Source organism: Apodemus sylvaticus, chromosome 13 (assembly GCF_947179515.1).
Source record: "Apodemus sylvaticus chromosome 13, mApoSyl1.1, whole genome shotgun sequence".
In the NCBI taxonomy this organism is placed as follows: Eukaryota; Metazoa; Chordata; class Mammalia; order Rodentia; family Muridae; genus Apodemus; species Apodemus sylvaticus.
The window spans coordinates 32,465,828-32,484,937 of NC_067484.1; the positions used below are offsets into that span (position 1 = coordinate 32,465,828).

Below are 19,110 nucleotides of genomic sequence, written 5' to 3' on the forward strand. Positions count from 1 at the left end.
TGCCAGCGCCTAGCACTGGGAACAATGGCCTCCGTCCTCACAGGCAGCCTCCCACTAATCTGTACACTGGCTTCTGTTTGCAAACAGATTTTACTGCTGGTCTCAATGTCAGGTGAAGGACACTGCATTACAGTTTCCTGTACAAAATGACCCTACTGTGCCAAAGATCTGAAGTGTCTCCATAGCAGCAGGAAGGATACGATATGTTTAAAGCAATGGGGGAAACAGAATACATTTTTGCAGAGAGATGAGACTTATCTAACAGACTCAGAGAAACAGTGAAACTCTCTCTCCTCTCTCTCTCTCTCTCTCTCTCTCTCTCTCTCTCTCTCTCTCTCTCTCTCTCTGTGTGTGTGTGTGTGTATGTGTGTGTGTGTCTGTGTGTGTGTTGGGGGGATAATAGTAACTCACAAACAACCCTAACAAAAATATAGTATTCTTGGTAGAAAATACGCAATTTTAACAAAGACGCCTCTACCCACAAGAAATATCCCTGTATTTTATATAGCTAAACACAAGCACAGGGGAGAGTGGAGTTAGGCATTATTTTTACAAGGCTGAGATGGCTCAGTCAGTAAGATGTGTGTGTGTGCTGTCCCAGCAACAATGTAAACAGTGGGCAGAGCAGTGCACAGCCCCTGTCACCCCTGCATGGATGCAGAGACAGAGCCCAGATCCGGGGCTTGCTAGCCTGCCTATCGACTCAAGCCAGTGAGTTCTGTGTTTAGCAACAGACCCTGTCTCAAAATCAGGGAAAGAATGGTTAAAGAAGTCACCTGATTTTGACCTCTGACCCCCAAAATCCATGTTTATTTTTCCATCCATATGAAGGTGCACAACACACACCAACAACAGGAAAAGACATATATATGGACCTATAACTTTATTATTAATACATCCTGAGTTATTTTCACCTAACAAAGCATTTTGCTTCCTTCCGTAACAGTTATTTCAAATCAAACTATTTCTCTTTTGCCTGCTAATTCCACAATCCATTTCATTAAGTAAACGTTAAATTATAGCTTACATGTTTTTATAAAAAATATTGAGTTAAGCAGAACAATTTATTTGTATGGTTATATGTGATATAAGGAAAAAATGTATACAGATAAATAAAACATGAAAAATTTTTGGACAAGGATGATTTTAAGACATAATACTTAAGGGACACTTAAAAAATATTGCTATATTATCCTTAAAACACAAACTGCTGCAAAGCAAAAATACAAAATGTTAAATAATGACTTATATAAATTTCATAAAAGTTTCATAAAAACATACCTTTTTAATTGTCTTGGTTTGAACCAGAGCAAGTTCTCTGGTCTCATCAGCTACGTACAAGGATAGCTTCACGTACGGGTCACTGCAAGGAAATGGCCCACACTTAACGGTGCTGTATGTTACTTTATCATTAGAAACAAACAAGCAAACAAAAACCAGCAAAACAGCATGAAGATGCAAACACCAGTCAACATCCCAGCTCACATTTATGTCCATAAACTAATGAGCAGATTTTAATAAATGTTCTTGTCAAACAGAGCCCAAATTAAACAACACAGAAACACAAAGACACCAGTGCTCTAACTTTAAAGATGATCTTTCCAACACCTGACATTGTCATCACTTTCAGACCTTTGACAGATTTTTCCAGAGATTGTTAAGCGACACAGGAAATTTGTTCCCACAAATAAAAACCTATCAAGAAAACTTAACTTTACGGCCCATTCGCAGTCTCATTTCTTTTTTTTTTTTTTTTTTTTTTTTTTTTGGTTTTTTGGTTTTTTGGATTTGGTTTTTTCGAGACAGGGTTTCTCTGTGTAGCCCTGGCTGTCCTGAAACTCACTCTGTAGACCAGGCTGGCCTCGAACTCAGAAATCCGCCTGCCTCTGCCTCCCAGAGTGCTGAGATTACAGGCGTGCGCCACCAACGCCCGGCCGCAGTCTCATTTCTAACACATGGGTAAAAATACTTTTCTTCTAGTAGATCTAAAACAATAGTTATTCACCGAAACCATGACAAGTAAAATAAATAAACACTTCAGAACTGAATATTGAAACCTAGAAAATTCGGTGGTCACCAGAAGGAAGAGACTTGAGAAAAGTCTAGATTAAATTTCAAGTTTTCTGACTACAAGTCCTTGGACAAACTACACAGTCTTTAATTTGAGAAGCAGGCATCTTCTAGAAAGACATGTACTGAAATGTGTAGCTAATGTAGACTGTCTATATTAACAGTGCCAATCCACTCATATTTTCTGATTCTGTTAGCCCAAATGCTCTAAATTATTCAAGTTTTCAATAAAAAATAGGGGTGGGGACAGTCAGATGGCTCAGCAGGAAAAGTACCAGGGTTAGTCGGATGACCTGAGGTCAATCCCTGGGACCCACATAAGGCTGGAAGGAGAAAGCTGACTGTTATCTTTCCTGTTATCTTCTGACCTACACACACACACACACACACACACACACACACACACACACACTCACACTCACACACCTCTGTTTGGAGAGATTTCCCAGGTGTTACCTCTTGAGTTCTCAAGAGAACTCAGAAAACACAAAGTTCTTTTATGTATTTACCCTTCCTTCCAGTCTTTACTTGTTTAATTATCTATACCTGATCATTTATTTCTACCACTCTATTGTGTCAGTTTCAAGTCAATTTGAGAACCAGTCAGATGGCCAGGGTGTTGTACTAACAAAACCCTAGAATTTATCAGGAGAAGTGCCAGGCCTGAGGATAGAGGGACACCCTGTCTTAGAAACCACTCAACAAACCATGGAGAGAGTTAGTCGTAAGGGACTGTCCCAACAATGCTTACGACTTCCAGAGTATTCACAAAGACGACAGAAAATACTTCAAGATCCTGAGTGTATTAACTCCTACCTGTTATCAGCAATGATAAGCTTATGTCATGAGCCCTTTATAAGCAACTGGCAGTAAGAGAGCAGTGAGCACACAGCACACAGGGCACAGGGCTGGGAGGGGACTCAGAGGGTGACATGCTTGCTGTGCAAGCATGAGGAGCTGAGTTTGGATCCTGGTCCCCACGTAAGAGCTGAGTAGGCCATGTCTGGGAGCCAAGAACGGGCCGTTCTCAGCTCAGGGGCAACCAGTCTGACCAACTAATAATCATATAGTAGTAATAAGGAAAGTCAAAAGCAATTGAGGAAGCTAACCAATGTGGTCTCACACCTCTGGTCTCACACACACCTGAAGGGGATCACTGCATCCATAGAGACGCCCACCCACCCACCCACACATACACCCCCACTCCAGACACACACAAAGCAAAGATCTGTAAAATATGACGACACGGAAAAAGACAGTCGTCAATCTTACTGTTGTTCATAAAACAGAAAGCTTGCCTTGGGGAAGGAGAACTGAACTGGACAAGTCCACTTTTTACCAGGGCACTTCAGAAAAACAGAAAACAGCCACCAAGACCCAGCACCTACTGCATGCTCAAGGCTCAAGAAGACCTTCCCTCGGAGGTCTCTGGTCTGGGACATGACAGAGTTGGCCTTTCTGGTCATTGTTCAGGCTTGAGTCTACCAGAATCACTGAGAGGAGAGGGTGGTTAAAATGCAGATGGCTAGGCTCCGTGACCTGAGCTAAACTCATATAACCGGAGGAGAGATCCCAGAATTAACAATGCTCTAAAATTCCCTAATGCAGAGGCACCTGATCTACATTTGGAAAACCCGTGTTCTAAGTGGTATTTGAAAAGTGCATTAACCAGCACTAGACTTCTCCGTTTCCTTTCTTTTCTAGCCGCCAATCTATCGCTTTAAAAGCTCTCATGTCTAATTTCAGTCTCAAGAACACACTTCTAGTATAGAGTATAAGAAAGTGTAAACCCATACACATAACCCCACATTACACAAAGTACCCATACACCGGGCTATGTTTTTAGACTTAGATCTGCTATTGCAATTGCTGGCTACTATGTAACTAACTTCAAGGAGTCGCTAAGCCTCACCTTAATAGAACATCCACATTCTTCCACTTGTGACTTATTCACCTCCGTTTTCATATCCCCTGCATACCGTACAAGTGACACACATGGTTGGAGTTTGTGGGTGAGGTCTCTGACCATGGGACAGTGCCTTCCAGCTGTGGAGAGGCCAAGGTATGCCTGCACACGTACTACCTTGGAGTGCTCAAGCTATAATAGACCCTATGAAATATTGACCAAGGAACTTCCTGGTGCATAATTCAGCCTTAAGAGCCTTCAGCCAAAGGCCAAGGGGCTGGGGCTGGCTAAAGGTCTGTGCGGGACAAGTCCAAGGCTACGGTGAGCCATTGAGTTACTAGTGTGTGCAGCTCTGGTACATCCCTTCCTGCTCTGCTGGGGCTTAACCACACTCACCTTTGGGCTACTCGTGAATGAGGTGGGACATCAATCCCTAACTCACAGAGTTATCTAGAGATCACAGAACAATGCGGCTGGGCATCAGTAATGGCCAGCACAGCGCCCAACAGTGCATATGTCCCTGACATGACAGCTGTTGTAAATGGCGCTTCTTTTCCTCACCCTCTGGGGGCTTCTCAGGTTGTTTCTTTCTACTTCTGACTTGCACTGATTGTTGACATGAGTTGTTGCCACATAGTTAGAACGGGGTGTGCCAGCCACAGCTTGGTAGCTCTTCCACACTTCCTCGTTATTCATACCCACAGGCACCTGGGTAAGATGCTCGGGTCGGGCATCGTAGTCAAAACAACCCATCCTTGGCTTCCAGCTACTGCTCCTCTGGTGTCTGGTACTTAGGACAGCTCAGGGCTAACAGTTCAGATAACTCTTTTAAGAAGTTCAAGCTAAGATTAGTTTACCCTTATCTAGTTAGATGTTCTTCCCTCCAGGCAAGCTTCCTATTTTATAGACAAAAGGTGAACCATACCCTTCTTCCTTTTAGCCCCTCTAAGGAGCCAACACATTTGGTACTGGGATTTGAACCACACCCTACTTAATATATGCATATTACGAGCAAAAAGAGATAAGCCCAGGCTCTGCTCCACCTGCTTGGAGCAAAGAGAAATAAAACGATAATCATGACAAAGTTGGCCAGGAACCCAGGTTCTTGTCTTTGCCCTCCCATAAGCCAGGGCCACTTAGAATCTGGGAGCCTAGCCTCACCTTAGACCTGGGAGTCCTCAGTGAGTGAATATCCCAGGAGATAACCATGAAAATGTACTCAGCTGGGCACTGTTGCCAGAGAGGAATCTGAAGGGGCACAGGCCAAGACTAGGGGGAAAGGTTTCCAGGCAGAAAGAGCCAACGTAAAGCCTGGTGATGATGGGTGTGAGCTGGGAGTCTGGATGTTTAAAGGCCCGGCTCTGCTGCCATCTGAAGAGCTCAGGGACAACAGACAACCTGGAGGGACACCGTAAGGAGGCAGCCATCCTTAGCAGGGTTTAACCCCCTATTGCTGCTGTTTAACCTTGAGGAATGCACATAATTAACTTCTCTGTACCCTGATTTTCCTAAGGCGGCGGTAGGTACCACACCAGGACTTTATACGGAAGCTTGAGGGATGCCCTTGACCTTTTGATCAAGCGTCCAGTGAACCAGCGCAGCCTCGCCGCCACCTTCCCTGAGCTGGCTTAACACACATCTGTGAGCAGCTTCTTCCTAAGCCAAGAAGCAGGAGGCGGTGGGGAGGCTTCCCCACCCAGACTGAGAATGGTCTCAGCAGAGGTGTCAAGGTTTAGAAGGGGGAGGAACGGAGGTGAGGATGATGAGCTCAGATGGTAGAAGGCTTGGGTGGTTTGAGTCCCTCTCAAGAGCAGGAAGGCAAGAGAATCTGAAGTTCAAGAGCATCCTTGACTACACAGCAACTTCGAGGTCAGCCTGGAATACACGAGTCCTCATTACAGGCAGCCTTTGTGCTCCACGTCTACTGGGATGCATTTGGGGGCTGCTTGGGGACTGTCAAGTAGGGAAAGTAGGGACTCTCACCAGAAAATATCTTTGATCCAGTGCAATTTTAAGACACCTGAAATCTGCCGGGCGGTGGCAGCAGCACACGCCTATAATCCCAGCGCTCTGGGAGGCGGAGGCAGGCAGATTTCTGAGTTCGAGGCCAGCCTGGTCTACAGAGTTCCAGGACAGCCAGGGCTATACAGAGAAACCCTGTCTCGAAAAAACCAAATCCAAAAAAACCAAAGACACCGGTCCCTAGAACCAAATGTCTAGTTTGGGAAAATGACAAAATGTACACCACTTGGACGAATGTCAGGTGCCTCCTTTTACGGAAAATATACAAAGCTGAGGGGAGAACGCTCGAGTGGCTCCAAGTCATTTACATCTGTGCACCAAAGAAGACATTTGAGGCAAAAATCAGATAAAAAAAATTGCTGTACCTTACAGACCTGAGACACATAAGGAGCTACAGAAAAGTCAGTAAGGAGCAGAGAGGGAGGCTGAGGTGACAGACAGAGCCACCAGGTGTCAAAGAAAGTATTCCTCCTGTTCACCCATGAGAGGGCAGCCCAAATTTTGCTCATGGTCCATTTTGATTTGAAAAGCTTCCTAAAGAAGGGCTTCCCAGGGGTCACCTCTCCCATGCTCAACACGGAGGCCAGGGCTGAGAACTCTGGGCCTCTGCACTAAGAGAGCGGCTCTTGTGCCCATGTGTTGGTGACACTGAGTAGCGAACTTTTGGAGCTGCACAGACCTCAACTGGATTTAAATAATGAAGAGGTGTAAATCTTTCTTGGGGTCTCATCCTCACCTCCCGTCACCTGAGGCAAAGACCCTGGAGATGAGATCACTTCTCGGGGAGAGCTGACCTTTGGCCTGTCTGGGTCTACCCCACTGCCCAGCCTTCCAGGACACTCAACAAGGACACTCAGTCACGACACACTGCGGTGACGTAATACCTGACCAGCTCACTGACTCACGGGGAGCTGCGTTCTCCCCACCTGCCACTCACTCATTTTTAGCAGAATAAATAATCCTTTCTGAGAACCACATATTTCCCAGGGGTCAGGGCAATGAGTGGCAGGGTAGGCAGAGGCTGCCTTTGATGGGCCACACGTTCAAGGCGTGTGACATCCAGGGTGAAGAAGATAGGCTCCCAAGCCACTGCCTTGTCTGCCAGGTAGGAAGGGGTCTTTCCCACAATGGTTATTCATCAGAACCCTGAAAAGGGTCCATACTGATGGAAGTCATCGTTCTTCTTTGAGAAAGGAAGGTTCTGGGTGCCACAGGGGACAGCTGGAAGAAGGGTTGGTTTCTGTTCCTACTAAAGCACAGAGAGTTAATGACTACAGTACACTACACAGGGCCACGATCATGTTTATTTTGACTACCTGGCATACTATGACTTACCCATTCTAGAGCATGCCACTGAAAATCCCATGTCTACCATCAGTGCCACATACTTATTTAGATCCTCAATAAAGAAGCAACACTTAGAAAGCGTGACAATAGATAAAATGTACAAATGCACGCAAAGACACTGACTGAAGTTTTTGTAACAAATCACGGAAGCCTAAAAGAAGTTAACACAGTGTAAAACAGAAACAGTTTAAGGCTCTGCTACCAGAAAGACAAATTATTGCCAGTTTTCTGGAGCAGAACACGGACAAAGTTCCCAAAGCATTCCAAGAGTTGACACCCTTTGACTCAAATATAACCCTGATGACTGATCCCAGAGACACAGAAAGACCAGAAAATATATGCCCAGATGCTCATGACAGCTTCATATGAGAAAAGAAAAAATTAGAAGCACACTCTTCCCAATTAGGAAAGTGATTAAATAAATAATGTTATAACTATGAAACCAGAATATTGAAATATCTCAGAGATATCTTAGAATGAGGGAAAACATGATATAACATTCAGGATTAGGCAAGTCACTTATATTTCTTTCTTTCTGTATAGTTCTTATCTCCCCCCCCCCTTCTCTAAATTTCCTGTTGTGAGCAAGTGTTACTTTTACAAGTGCAGAAAAGGTGATGGAAATTACAGTTGCACATAGGATTTAGCTAAGATACACTCTAGTGACTAGAGATCTCACTAACCCAACAGCAACCCTCACGTTGCTTTCAAACCTGGAAAATGGCCTTCAGTACATGACTACGAGGGACTTTTAAAGAACGAAGCACACACACCAGTCCTTAGGACTGAACTGACAGCTAAGAAGTATGCCCTGCCATGTACCACTTGCCACCGACACTGGCAGTGACAAACTTACTCTTTCTTACATACGATTTTAACAGATATGAGAAGACTGGGTTAGGTTACAGCCAAATGCATTCCCTATTATTCCTAGGCATAGGTAAAGGGGCATTAAAACTTTGTCCTGGGCTTAAACTGTGAAGCTGCCTTCAAAATATCCTCAGAGACTTCAGTTCTGATTTTGTTGTCTGGAGCAAGCAGTGATTTAGTGCATCCAAGAACCTTCTTACTCATGGTCTTGAAATCTCTGGTTGGGACTGCCTCCCTCCTTACAGCCAACCTTACCACCTACAGTCAGTCAGTCAGTCAGTCAGTCAGTCAGTCAGTCGGGGTCCCAAACCTGAGTCACTGCAACTCCTGAGAGCCAGAGGCCTCTGCACACATGCCACTAAAGTGGCTCTTGAGAAGATGTGGGAGTGTTTGTTAAGGGGGAGCTCGCTCCATCCATATCCCCTTATCCTGTGCAAGATCAATGTTGACCAGGAAAGCAGCTGAGAGAGAAAGCTGCACTTGTGAGTTCTGGAATATGCATACAGTTGTGGAAAAGAAAAACCCAGGAGTGTGCAGCCATTTCTACCAGTACCTGCTCTACTAGAAGTTCTAAATGTAGATTCTCTTCTTTCTCTCATCTTCTCTCTCTCTCTGTCTCTGTCTCTCTGTCTCTCTCTCTCTCTGTATATGTTTTTTAATACATGGAAGGAGATAAAGAGATAACTAATCACGTGGCCATAAGAAGAGACAAAAACTAAGCTATTTTTGGAAATTATTCCAAAGAGACACTGAGTTCTCAGCACGTGCAAAAGGCCTGTGGTGGGCACAAAGGTGGAGGGAGTGAGGTGGAAGCAAGCAGAAGTGGATGCTGTCTCCCTCCCAAAGAAGCCACAGTAAGCAAGATATCCACATACAAGAACACACATATACATACACACACACACACACATGCATACATACACACACACATATGCATACATACACACACACATACACATGCACACACACACACATGCACACACACATATACATGCACACGCACACATATACACGTATAAACATGCACATACACACATACACATACACACACACACATACACACACTGAGTTTGTAAGTGAGCCCAGGTCTTCTACAAGAGCGACAAATGCCCTTGACTGCTGATCACGGTCCAGCACCTTAAGCCTCTTTTTAATCTTTTTAAGCTTTTGTAGGTTGACACTGCGGGGATGCACGGCACACTCAGATGTACTCTGAGCAAGATGTGGCTTGGGAGGTGCACTGGAGCACCTTTTAGGGAAAAGTTATAAACATTAGATTTAAACAAATATACACACATGTACGGGTGTGCAGAGACACACACTATCACTAATCCCCGCGATTTCTAAACAAAACAAAACGATTCTAGCATGCCTACTTCATGAATGAGAAGAAGAAAAGACATGCGAGGCTAGATTCTGAGCTCCAGTGCACCTCCCAAGCCACATCTTGCTCAGAGTACATCTGAGTGTGCCGTGCATCCCCGCAGTGTCAATCTACGAAAGCCAAAGATTAAAAAGAGGCTTAAGGTGCTGGACCGTGATCAGCAGTCAAGGGCATTTGTCGCTCTTGTAGAAGACCTGGGCTCACTTTCTGGCATGTTCACAATCATCTGTAACTCCAGTTCCAGAGGATTTGACGCACTCTTCTGGCTTCTGGGGACACTGGACATACAAGATGCACAGACACAGATGGAGCACAATATCCATATATATAAAATAGAAAGGATCTTTAAAACAAACAAACCAAACCAGGCCTCCCCACCAAAACCCAGAATTAAAATAAGCTAGAGACAACTATAGGCAGTGCAAATTATTAAATTATATTGAATATTAAATTAAATGCAATGTGCTATGCAAACACAGTCATGAAATACTGCATATGACCATTAGACTTATTCCAGTGACAAGGTGCGCAGTCACTAATGCTTTTCTCCAAGACTGAAGTGCTCTCTATTATACCACTGCAAAGACCAACAAAACTACTCTAGAAACATAGCCAACTACATAATGGGTGTTGTCCTGCTGCGCTGTTTTCTAAGTGGCATAAATATGTCACTATCTAGAATCCAAACACATGGTCCCTTCGCCTAAATGGCAGCAACTAGAAAACTTAAAAACATAATGTGTCTGGGCTCAGTGGTTAAGAACACTGACTGCTCTTCCAGAGGTCCTGAGTTCAATCCCTAGCAACCACATGGTGGCTCACAACCATCTGTAATGGGATCTGATGCCCTCTTCTGGTATGCCTGAAAAGAGTGACAATGTACTCACATACATTAAACAAATAAATCTAAACAACAAGAACAACAAAACCCCACCATGTACGGGGATCTGGAGAGCTCAGTGGTCAATGACACTTGCTGCTCTTCCAGAGGACTGAGTTCCGCTCGCACGACTCAAAGTCAGTTTGCTTACAACTGCTGTTAACTCCAGTTCTAGGGGATCTGATGACCTCCTCTAACCCATGAGATCACCTCCCTGCAACCTACATACACATGCACTACACACAGACACACACACGACACACAGACACACACACACTATACACACTACACACACAGACACATACACTACCCACACACAGACACACACATACTACACACAGACACACATACTACACACAGACACACACACTACACACACAGACACACATACTATACACACTACGTGCACAGACACACACACTACACATACAGACACACACTATATACACTACACACACACACACACACACTACATATACACTACACACACACTACACACAGATACACACAGAGACACATACACAGACACACACACGCACAATATATGTATCAAAGCAATAAGGTATTTCCACCATGAACAAACCAAGAAGTGAAGTCTAAGTGGCATGCTGGTCCGTAGCTTTAATGCTAGGAAGACGAAGGCCAACACGCTCTATATAGTAAGTTCCAGGACAGCTAAGGCTACACAGATTGATCCCATCTCAAAACTCAAACAATGACACCCCCACAAAAAACAAACAACAAACAAACAACCAAAAATGGAAAAGAAGTCAAGTCGGAAAGAACCTTCAGGAAAGGTGTGCCAATGTGTCCAGTCAAAGGCCCAGCGTCCTAGTGTCTATGTTAAATGTCAGTGTAGCAGACTTCATCACCAGACAACATCTCTCCGTGGGTCTCATGCTTCTTTAATCACCATGTCAACACATAGATTGCCTCTATTATCTCTTTAGGGGGTTCCAAAATTCTACTCCATCAAAGACAGCAAAAGCACTATTTTCACACAATCTTAAGGGTGTGAGTGATTAACACCTGGTAACCTGTGAGAGAAAATGTAAAACTTCCAAACTGATTAGACAAGGCTGGGAAAGGATACGCTTATAAAGATAAAATTCTGCAGTCTGCATACTCATAGACAACATGAGAGCATTCTGAGAGGTTTTATAGACATTGGAGAAACCTATGGACTAATATAAGTGAGATGCAGAAATTAATCCATTCAGAGATACAAAATCGGTAGGTTGCCGAGAATAGAAATGGTTCTGCAAAGAAAAATCTCCTTTGTTGTGCTTGCTTCTCAAGTGCTGCCGAAGACCTGGCAGTGAGTGCCAGATACTGCCCTGCAATGAGCAGATAGCATCACAGGAGGCCTCCTGTCAGAGAGGAGAGCCATGGTCTTTCCCTGCAGTTCCTTGGTAGCTAGTGAAGCCAAGGCTAGGCCCCTAACAGTTCCTTCTATCCTTAAATGCTAAATTACTACTTCCAAGCAGTACAATTTTCTATTACAGCAATATTGTTTTTTACTCTTTACTCTAAAATAGAAAGTTTGTTGATTTTTGATAAGCCAGGAAAGAGAAGGCAACCTATATGACAGACATGCAACGTCGTCACATAAGAAATCTTGTGTCACAGAGAATACAAAAATTAGGACACTGGTGAGATTAGATGCTCTGTGGATGAAATCCTCACATCCTCCCTCGAACCATGAGTTCTTTTGGAAACCATCTACTTCTAAGCACAAGAGGCAGGGCTTACTAGTGCTTTCCCTAGGCAGGCATCCGATCCTGAGACTGCTCACAGGAGATACGGATGCACTCTGTCCTCTCCTGCACGTGCACTTAGAAGTTCTGAAGGAGAAATTCCGAACTACCAGCTGCAGGAGTGACTGAGGAAGTCTGGTTGACCAGAAACCCCTGGTGCAAGGATTCTCATACTGCCACAAGCATCACCTAGAGCAATGGTCCTCAAGCTTGCTAATGCTTCCTCTAATACCATTCCTCATGCTGTGCTGATCCCCAACAGGAGAATTATTTTATTACTACCTCATAACTATAATTTTGCTGTCATAAATCATAATGCAAACATCTGATATGTGACCCCGCCCCCCCAAAGGGGTTGAGACCCCAGGGGGAGGAGGGTTGTGAATCATTGACCAAGATGGCTGATTAACTTACAGACTTCTGGACCTCAACCCTAAATCTTCCAATTCAGAACACCTCACAGGGTGCATTTCTGACAACCATCATGGTTCCCTCATTCCCTTTGTTTCTGCTCCAGTACAGAGAGCTCATTGCACTGGGTGTGGAGGATGGGGGGTTAAGGAGAAGACACCCGAATCTATTGGAGACTGAAGACTCTGCCTCTGGGTGGCCTTTTCTTGGTCACCTGATGTTATACACATTTACTAGGGTTACCAGAAGGGCACCCTACAAGGACTACCTATAATTATAATTTACCAACCATCACTACTTGGTGTTTATCTCAGCAGGATGGAGGTGGGAGGGAAACATGTCTGGTAAAGGCAAGTCAGGGCCTGCCTAGATATTAAAAAAAAAAAAATGAAAATTATCAGCCTAAAGCCAAACCAGTTAGGAGCTCCGTGCAACAATAAGAGTCCTCTAAGATCTCAGTCCTAAAGAAAACAAGATGAAACAAAACAAAACAAAACAAAACCTCTTGAGAGACATGATCCCATCAGTTGGTTTATTCTTAAAGGAGTTTGGTGGGATGTGGAATATCAAATTTGCTCATCTGCTTCCTGCCTGGTTAGAGAAAAAAAATCATATCAAATAGGACTTCATAAGACAAAAGTCCAATGGTACATTCTGGTTTGTTTATTATACATTGCTTTTATAAAGTAGCCCTGTCCATCCCTGATTAATAAAGTGGCATGCAACACACACACACACACACACACACACACACACACACACACACACACACACAGAGAGAGAGAGAGAGAGAGAGAGAGAGAGAGAGAGAGAGAGAGAGAGAGAGAGAGAACTGTATAGAAATCAAGTGTGGGAAAAGGTTTGCAAATGAGTTGTTCTCTTACAAACTTGCATAGGAGGTCCCAGGCTAACCCAGGTTAACAGGGACAAAAGGCTGGGCATGCAGAAGACACTGGACTTAATGACAAAGCAGAGCCCACACTCAACGGTGTCAAATCTCTAAAGAGGGCGTGCTCTAAATGGCAGAAGCGCTTAGAGAATTCAGCCCTTATTAACTAACCCAGGAAGAAAAACTCCTTTAATTAAGGTGGGGAAGAGTCCTCCTGGCCTGAAATGTGACCTGCTTTCACTTGTGACCAATGCAACCTTGTCCTTATGGAAGGAGAAACTGGCATGTACAGAGGAGACACAGAAGATGGTCCTATTGTGGGGAGGCTGCATCTACGTGCCAAGAACACAAAGTGATGCTGACTGTCACCTCAGTCAGAAAAAGCAATGAAAGAGTCATGACTGAGCCCTGCTCATACCCCCGGCAGGTGGTTTCCAGGGCAGTCAGGCAGTAAATGTCTTTGGGCAGGCACCCAGCCTGGTGCTTTGCAACAGCAGCCTTAGCAGAATAGTATCCCTTAAAAGCTAGCCTTTACGGGAAGCCGAGGGGGACAAATAAGTTACAGAATGCCTTTTGCTCCTTTTGGCTTTGTAATACTTGTTATCATAGAACATCCCCAGAAGAGGCTGGGTTAGGTCCACAGACAAACATGAATTATCTTTGCAGCTTCATACATAAAAATGCAAGCTGACTGCTAGACACGGAAGCCAGAAACACTCCTGTGACTGTTCGCTGACTTTGGCTCTCAAAAGTTTCCAATACACCAACAGAAATGTTTTGTCTTTGGGACTTTACAGCCTTTGGAACTGCACATAAGGGTATGAGGACCAGAATGAAGCTGTGGGGCCCTGAGAGACACTGAATATGTCACCTTGTGATCATTCTGGGCCTGCTAAGAGACCAAAACTACAAGACCACCTGTGAAACCCTAATATTTCAAAGGGTCAGAAGCAGCCCCTCAAGACTCAGAGAGACCATTTGAAAAGGTCTTCTTCTGTAGTTTCATCTTCAAGCAGGGTAACAGGCAAGCAAACCACCAAATACCTCACCTCTCTCCGTTATTTTGAGTGCTGTGGCAAACTCCAAACAGAACTGGAGGGAGGGAAACAACTGTGTCATAATGAACAGAAAAGGGGCTAGATTATAATACTACAACTCCCATTTCTAAAGTGATAGATGTCCGGGTGTACTTTCCCATTTAGGCGGTTAATACGTAGTAAGTGCCTACGTTTAACTTCTGGACCCTCATACTATCAAGAAAGAAGCTCCCAGAATGCAGCACTTATTTGCACTGAAAGCTGGTTAGCCCGCACCAGCATGAACACCATCATCCCTTGCCAAATCTACCAAGGTGGACACACACTGGGAATTGTTCTCTGTGTCCAACTCATCTAAAGGATAGTTGGGTCTTGGCTCTGGCTTCTTAAATCTCATAGACATCTGAGAGGCATTTGGGTTTTTAAAAATCTTCAAGCCGGGCAGTGGTGGTGCACGCCTGTAATCCCAGCACTCTGGGAGGCAGAGGCAGGTGGATTTCTGAGTTTGAGGCCAGCCTGGTCTACAGAGTGAGTTCCAGGACAGCCAGGGCTACGCAGAGAAACCCTGTCTCGAAAAAACAAAAAACAAACAACAACAACAACAAAAATCTTCCCTTAAATTACCGTATTAGATGTTGAAAGACCTCTCCAGAATCTAGTGTAGACTCTACATAGTCATTAATAGGGAACTATATTTTCATTCATATTCTCTCTTATAAACATGTACGCTTGAGCACTGCAAGTTTTCCTTACTAGACAGAGGACTAGGTTTTATGGATGCATCAACTTCCCCCTGCCCTTGGAACCCTCAAGAATAAAGAGATAAAGAGCTTCATCACAGGATCCAAGCACAGAGAAAGTCAGGAGTTTACAGGGAACAGCTTGTACTTCTCTCCCACAATAGCTGGCATCTAACTTCTACTATATTTAACAACCAGCACGTGGGCTCCTTCTTTTCCTTTTGTTCTGTTTTATTCTTTCTAATTGACAGTAAGTGGAGTATCCAGCGTGGTCCATAACAGCCACATCTGTCTTATTCTCAATGATGTCAGCGTAACATTCTCTAAGCATTCTGCCCCACCGCACCTTGTCATTGGTTCAGATGCATTCTGGGACTTTCTCTTCACGCAGTCAGCACCTCTTCCATACAAACCACCCCATAATAACCAGCATCTCCATCTTCTGCATTCCTGTAGTTATACCTGCTGAGGGCCCTCCCTCCCACAACTCAAGTGCCTTTCCACACCGTGTGTTCCTTTTCAAAACTCTAAATCTTAATTCTCGCCAACTTAAGGCCACCATTTAGATCTGAGACTTCTGAATATTTCATGAAACCCTGCAGAAAATGGGTCCCCAACGTGTGATTTGTAGATAGCTGACATCTTGACAAACGTCAAAAGGAAGGTAGCTTCTCCTCGGAGTTTTACATTTAGAAAAATCACAACTTGCCTATGTTGCTAAAATTTGTAATTTTCAGCAATTTTATCTTCTATCTGTCATGCATAACTAAGTATAGAATTGATTTTTCCACACGAACCTCACAATCTTTAACTTGCATCATATCTTATGCTTTTTAAACATGTGAGATCTCGGGGTTATTAGAGTATCAAAGGGTATAAGACAAAATACATGCACTCATGCAGGCACTGGGGGAAGATTCTCAGTGACCCTCATGTCACCGATATGACCAGAGATACCAAAAAGTAAAGTCTGGGCGAAACATTATTATTGGTGGCCTCACTGGGGGTGGGGACAAGACACAGATAAACAAAATGACATTGCAGAAACCTGGATTAGAGGATTGTCTGTCATGTTATAAGTAGAGAAGGAGCTTGCCAGATGAGCACCAGTTCCCCAGTCCCCCAGCCCCCCAGCCCCCCCCCCCACAAGTACAGACTTCTTAATCCGGGTGCTGCCGTCCTCAGTGCTACCTTTCATGTTGCTGTCCATTCTTCCTTCAGTCCAATGTGCATGCTCGCACACAAAGCAGACGCTTGCAGAGCTCGCAGTAAAGGCAAACAATTGAGGAGGCGTTGAACCTCCAATTTCTGCTGAACCGACACGGAATATGATACTGCGACACTGACAACGCTTCTATCAGGTCTGTGTCATATGAGGGAGCGAGGTATGTCCTCTCTTCCCACAGCATCATTTGGGAACAAACAGCAGGCTGGAATGCTGCAGGTGATCCTCCTTTCTGTCATGTAGGAGGACACCTGGCAACTGTCCTGAATCATCCATTAATAGTCCAAAGGCCGTGAACTGGGCCTCCTTTGAAAGAGCACATGCTTGATCCATCCCAAGACATGTAAGAAATGTCATTGTAAAGGGAAGACTAGATACTGTGGCAAAATGCCAATTAATCCCTACTTAGACTTACCCTCCATATGCCATAGTCTATCATTTTGAGGAAATTCTGAAAGTTAAACGGGTCTTATGGAGACCATACAAGGGGAGGAAAAGACCTCCTCTTTTCTATGATCAGTAAAGATGTTCCTCATTGGAGGCACGGGGATCTGTCAATACTGGACCATGCATAGAAATCAAAAGATACACTCTGGCTCTGAAGTGAGAAGGACTGAAGCCAGCAGTTCCACTGGTGAGTTTGAAGAGTCTCCAAAGACAATCCGAATACAACTGTCTTGGGAAAGAATGCAGGCAGGTTTGCAAGAGTACACAGAGTCTTGTCAAGAACTTAGACCTTAAAACAGGGTGTGGTGGTGCATGCCAGGAATCCCAGCATCCAGGAGGAGGAAGCAGGAGGGCCAGAAATTCAAGGTCATCAAGGCTGGGCAGGATGCCAGACTTTTCTCAATAAAGAGGGAGTAGGAAAGCTCAGACTTATAAACCTTCAGGTTCAAGGTCACTGTCCCCTAGGCTTCATCTTCCGCCTCTCTTCACTCTGCAGGCCTCCCTGTCTGGGCTCACTTGACCCCTGAAATATATCTCTTCCTCCAAGATCATTACCCATCAAGTCTAATCAGGCTCTTAGGGCATACAGAAGGGCCCGCCTAGCCATCCCATTGATTAAATACCTGAAGGATAGAAGTCTTGTCTCAATTAGTTTTGGTCAACTTGAGTTAGAGTCTTTGGGAAGAGGAAACCTTAATGGAGACAATGTTCCTACCAGATTGGCCCATGGGCAGTCCTTGTGGGACATTTCCTTTGTTATCCATTGATACATGTCCTGTCCACTGAGGGTGGTGTCAGCCCTAGGATTGTGGTCCTGGGAACTATAAGAAAGCAGGCTGAACAAGTCATGGAGACAAGCCAGTAAGCACCCTCCATGGCCTCTGCATCAACTCCCTCGCTGTCTTTCATGATAAACTACAAGGCACAGGAGGAGATAAAGCCTGTCCTTCTCTAGTTATTTTGGGCATGGTGTTTTACCACAACAGTGTAGACCCCAAATAAGGCAAGCCTCAGACCCCAACCTCCTCTACACCTGGTTAATCAGACTGATTGTCGACACACATCTTTAAGCATGTGTGGCTTGTTCCATTCACTGGCTTTGACACCTACAACAGAGAATGCAACCATGTGGCTGGCATCCACGTCTGCCCAGCTCTAGAGCACGTCCTGTTCGCTTGGCACCAGCAGTCCTGCCTCTCAACACCATCCTCCGTGTGTTTTGTTATAAATTCAGCTATGGGGAGCAGCTTTCCTGTCTGTTCTCAGCAGACCATGTTTCACTCTCTGCTAGAAATGCCCCGCCCTACCATGTCTGTACACGCCCCTGAAGACGCCATGCCCATACCCATTGGCAGGAACAGACCAGAATAGCAACCAGTTACTCTTTCTCCATTTCTGCTGCTGTTCTGGGAGCTCTCTGCAAACATGGGTGTGTCTTGGTCATCTGTGCGCATCATATTCCAGGCACACAGTGAGTCCACAACTCCTTAGAGGGTAGTGTACTGGTCCCACTGCACATTAGGTATTTTAGAAAATAGGGGATAAGTAAATGTGTGTGTGGAGGGAAGGAGTGAGGGAGGGATAGAGAGCTAGAGACTCTCCTATTCGTATCCTGGACCCCATAGATTCATATTCTGGGGTGCAATGATTCAGAGGCAGAATTAAATTGGATTGCCAGCCACACGAATACATTCATTGGAGATTTCTTGGTTGTTTTTCTGATATTACGCCTAAAACAAAGAAATCTAATAGCCATGGACCAGAGCTTGTAAGTGAAGGATAAACCACTCTTAAAGAGTAATTAATAAGGGATTAAAGCTAAAACAAAACTACAGCAGAGCATGTAACTGCAGCATGCTGGACACCGGAAGGCAGCCTGGCCATTAGGTAGGAAACCCACAGTGAATAACAGTGCCTGTGCTGAGGATTAGCTACCAGGAGCTTCACCAAGTCACTGTGGTGGACAGACCTCTTCCTGTCACAGCAGCTAGGGTCAAACTACAACCCGCAGAAAAGCAAACTAGAAAGGCCGGCAATTAACTTTGCCCCCAAAGCACTATGAGCCACCCAGGCAATGCTGTCGTATTCTTGCATTAAGGTGGAGCCGAGGTGACCTACAGACAGC

The 19,110-nt window shown here is 44.6% G+C and overlaps 1 protein-coding gene across 9 annotated transcripts in view; it reads right to left on the reverse strand.

Moving 5' to 3' along the window:
- Positions 1-19,110, reverse strand: part of Nedd4l (NEDD4 like E3 ubiquitin protein ligase) — a 322,257-nt gene that overhangs the window by 139,926 nt on the left and 163,221 nt on the right. For all 9 annotated transcript variants that reach the window (XM_052201459.1, XM_052201451.1, XM_052201449.1 and 6 more), the window contains one exon: positions 1,282-1,363. In XM_052201459.1, coding sequence (XP_052057419.1) covers positions 1,282-1,363 — 82 coding nt within the window. The remainder of the gene's footprint in view (positions 1-1,281; positions 1,364-19,110) is intronic.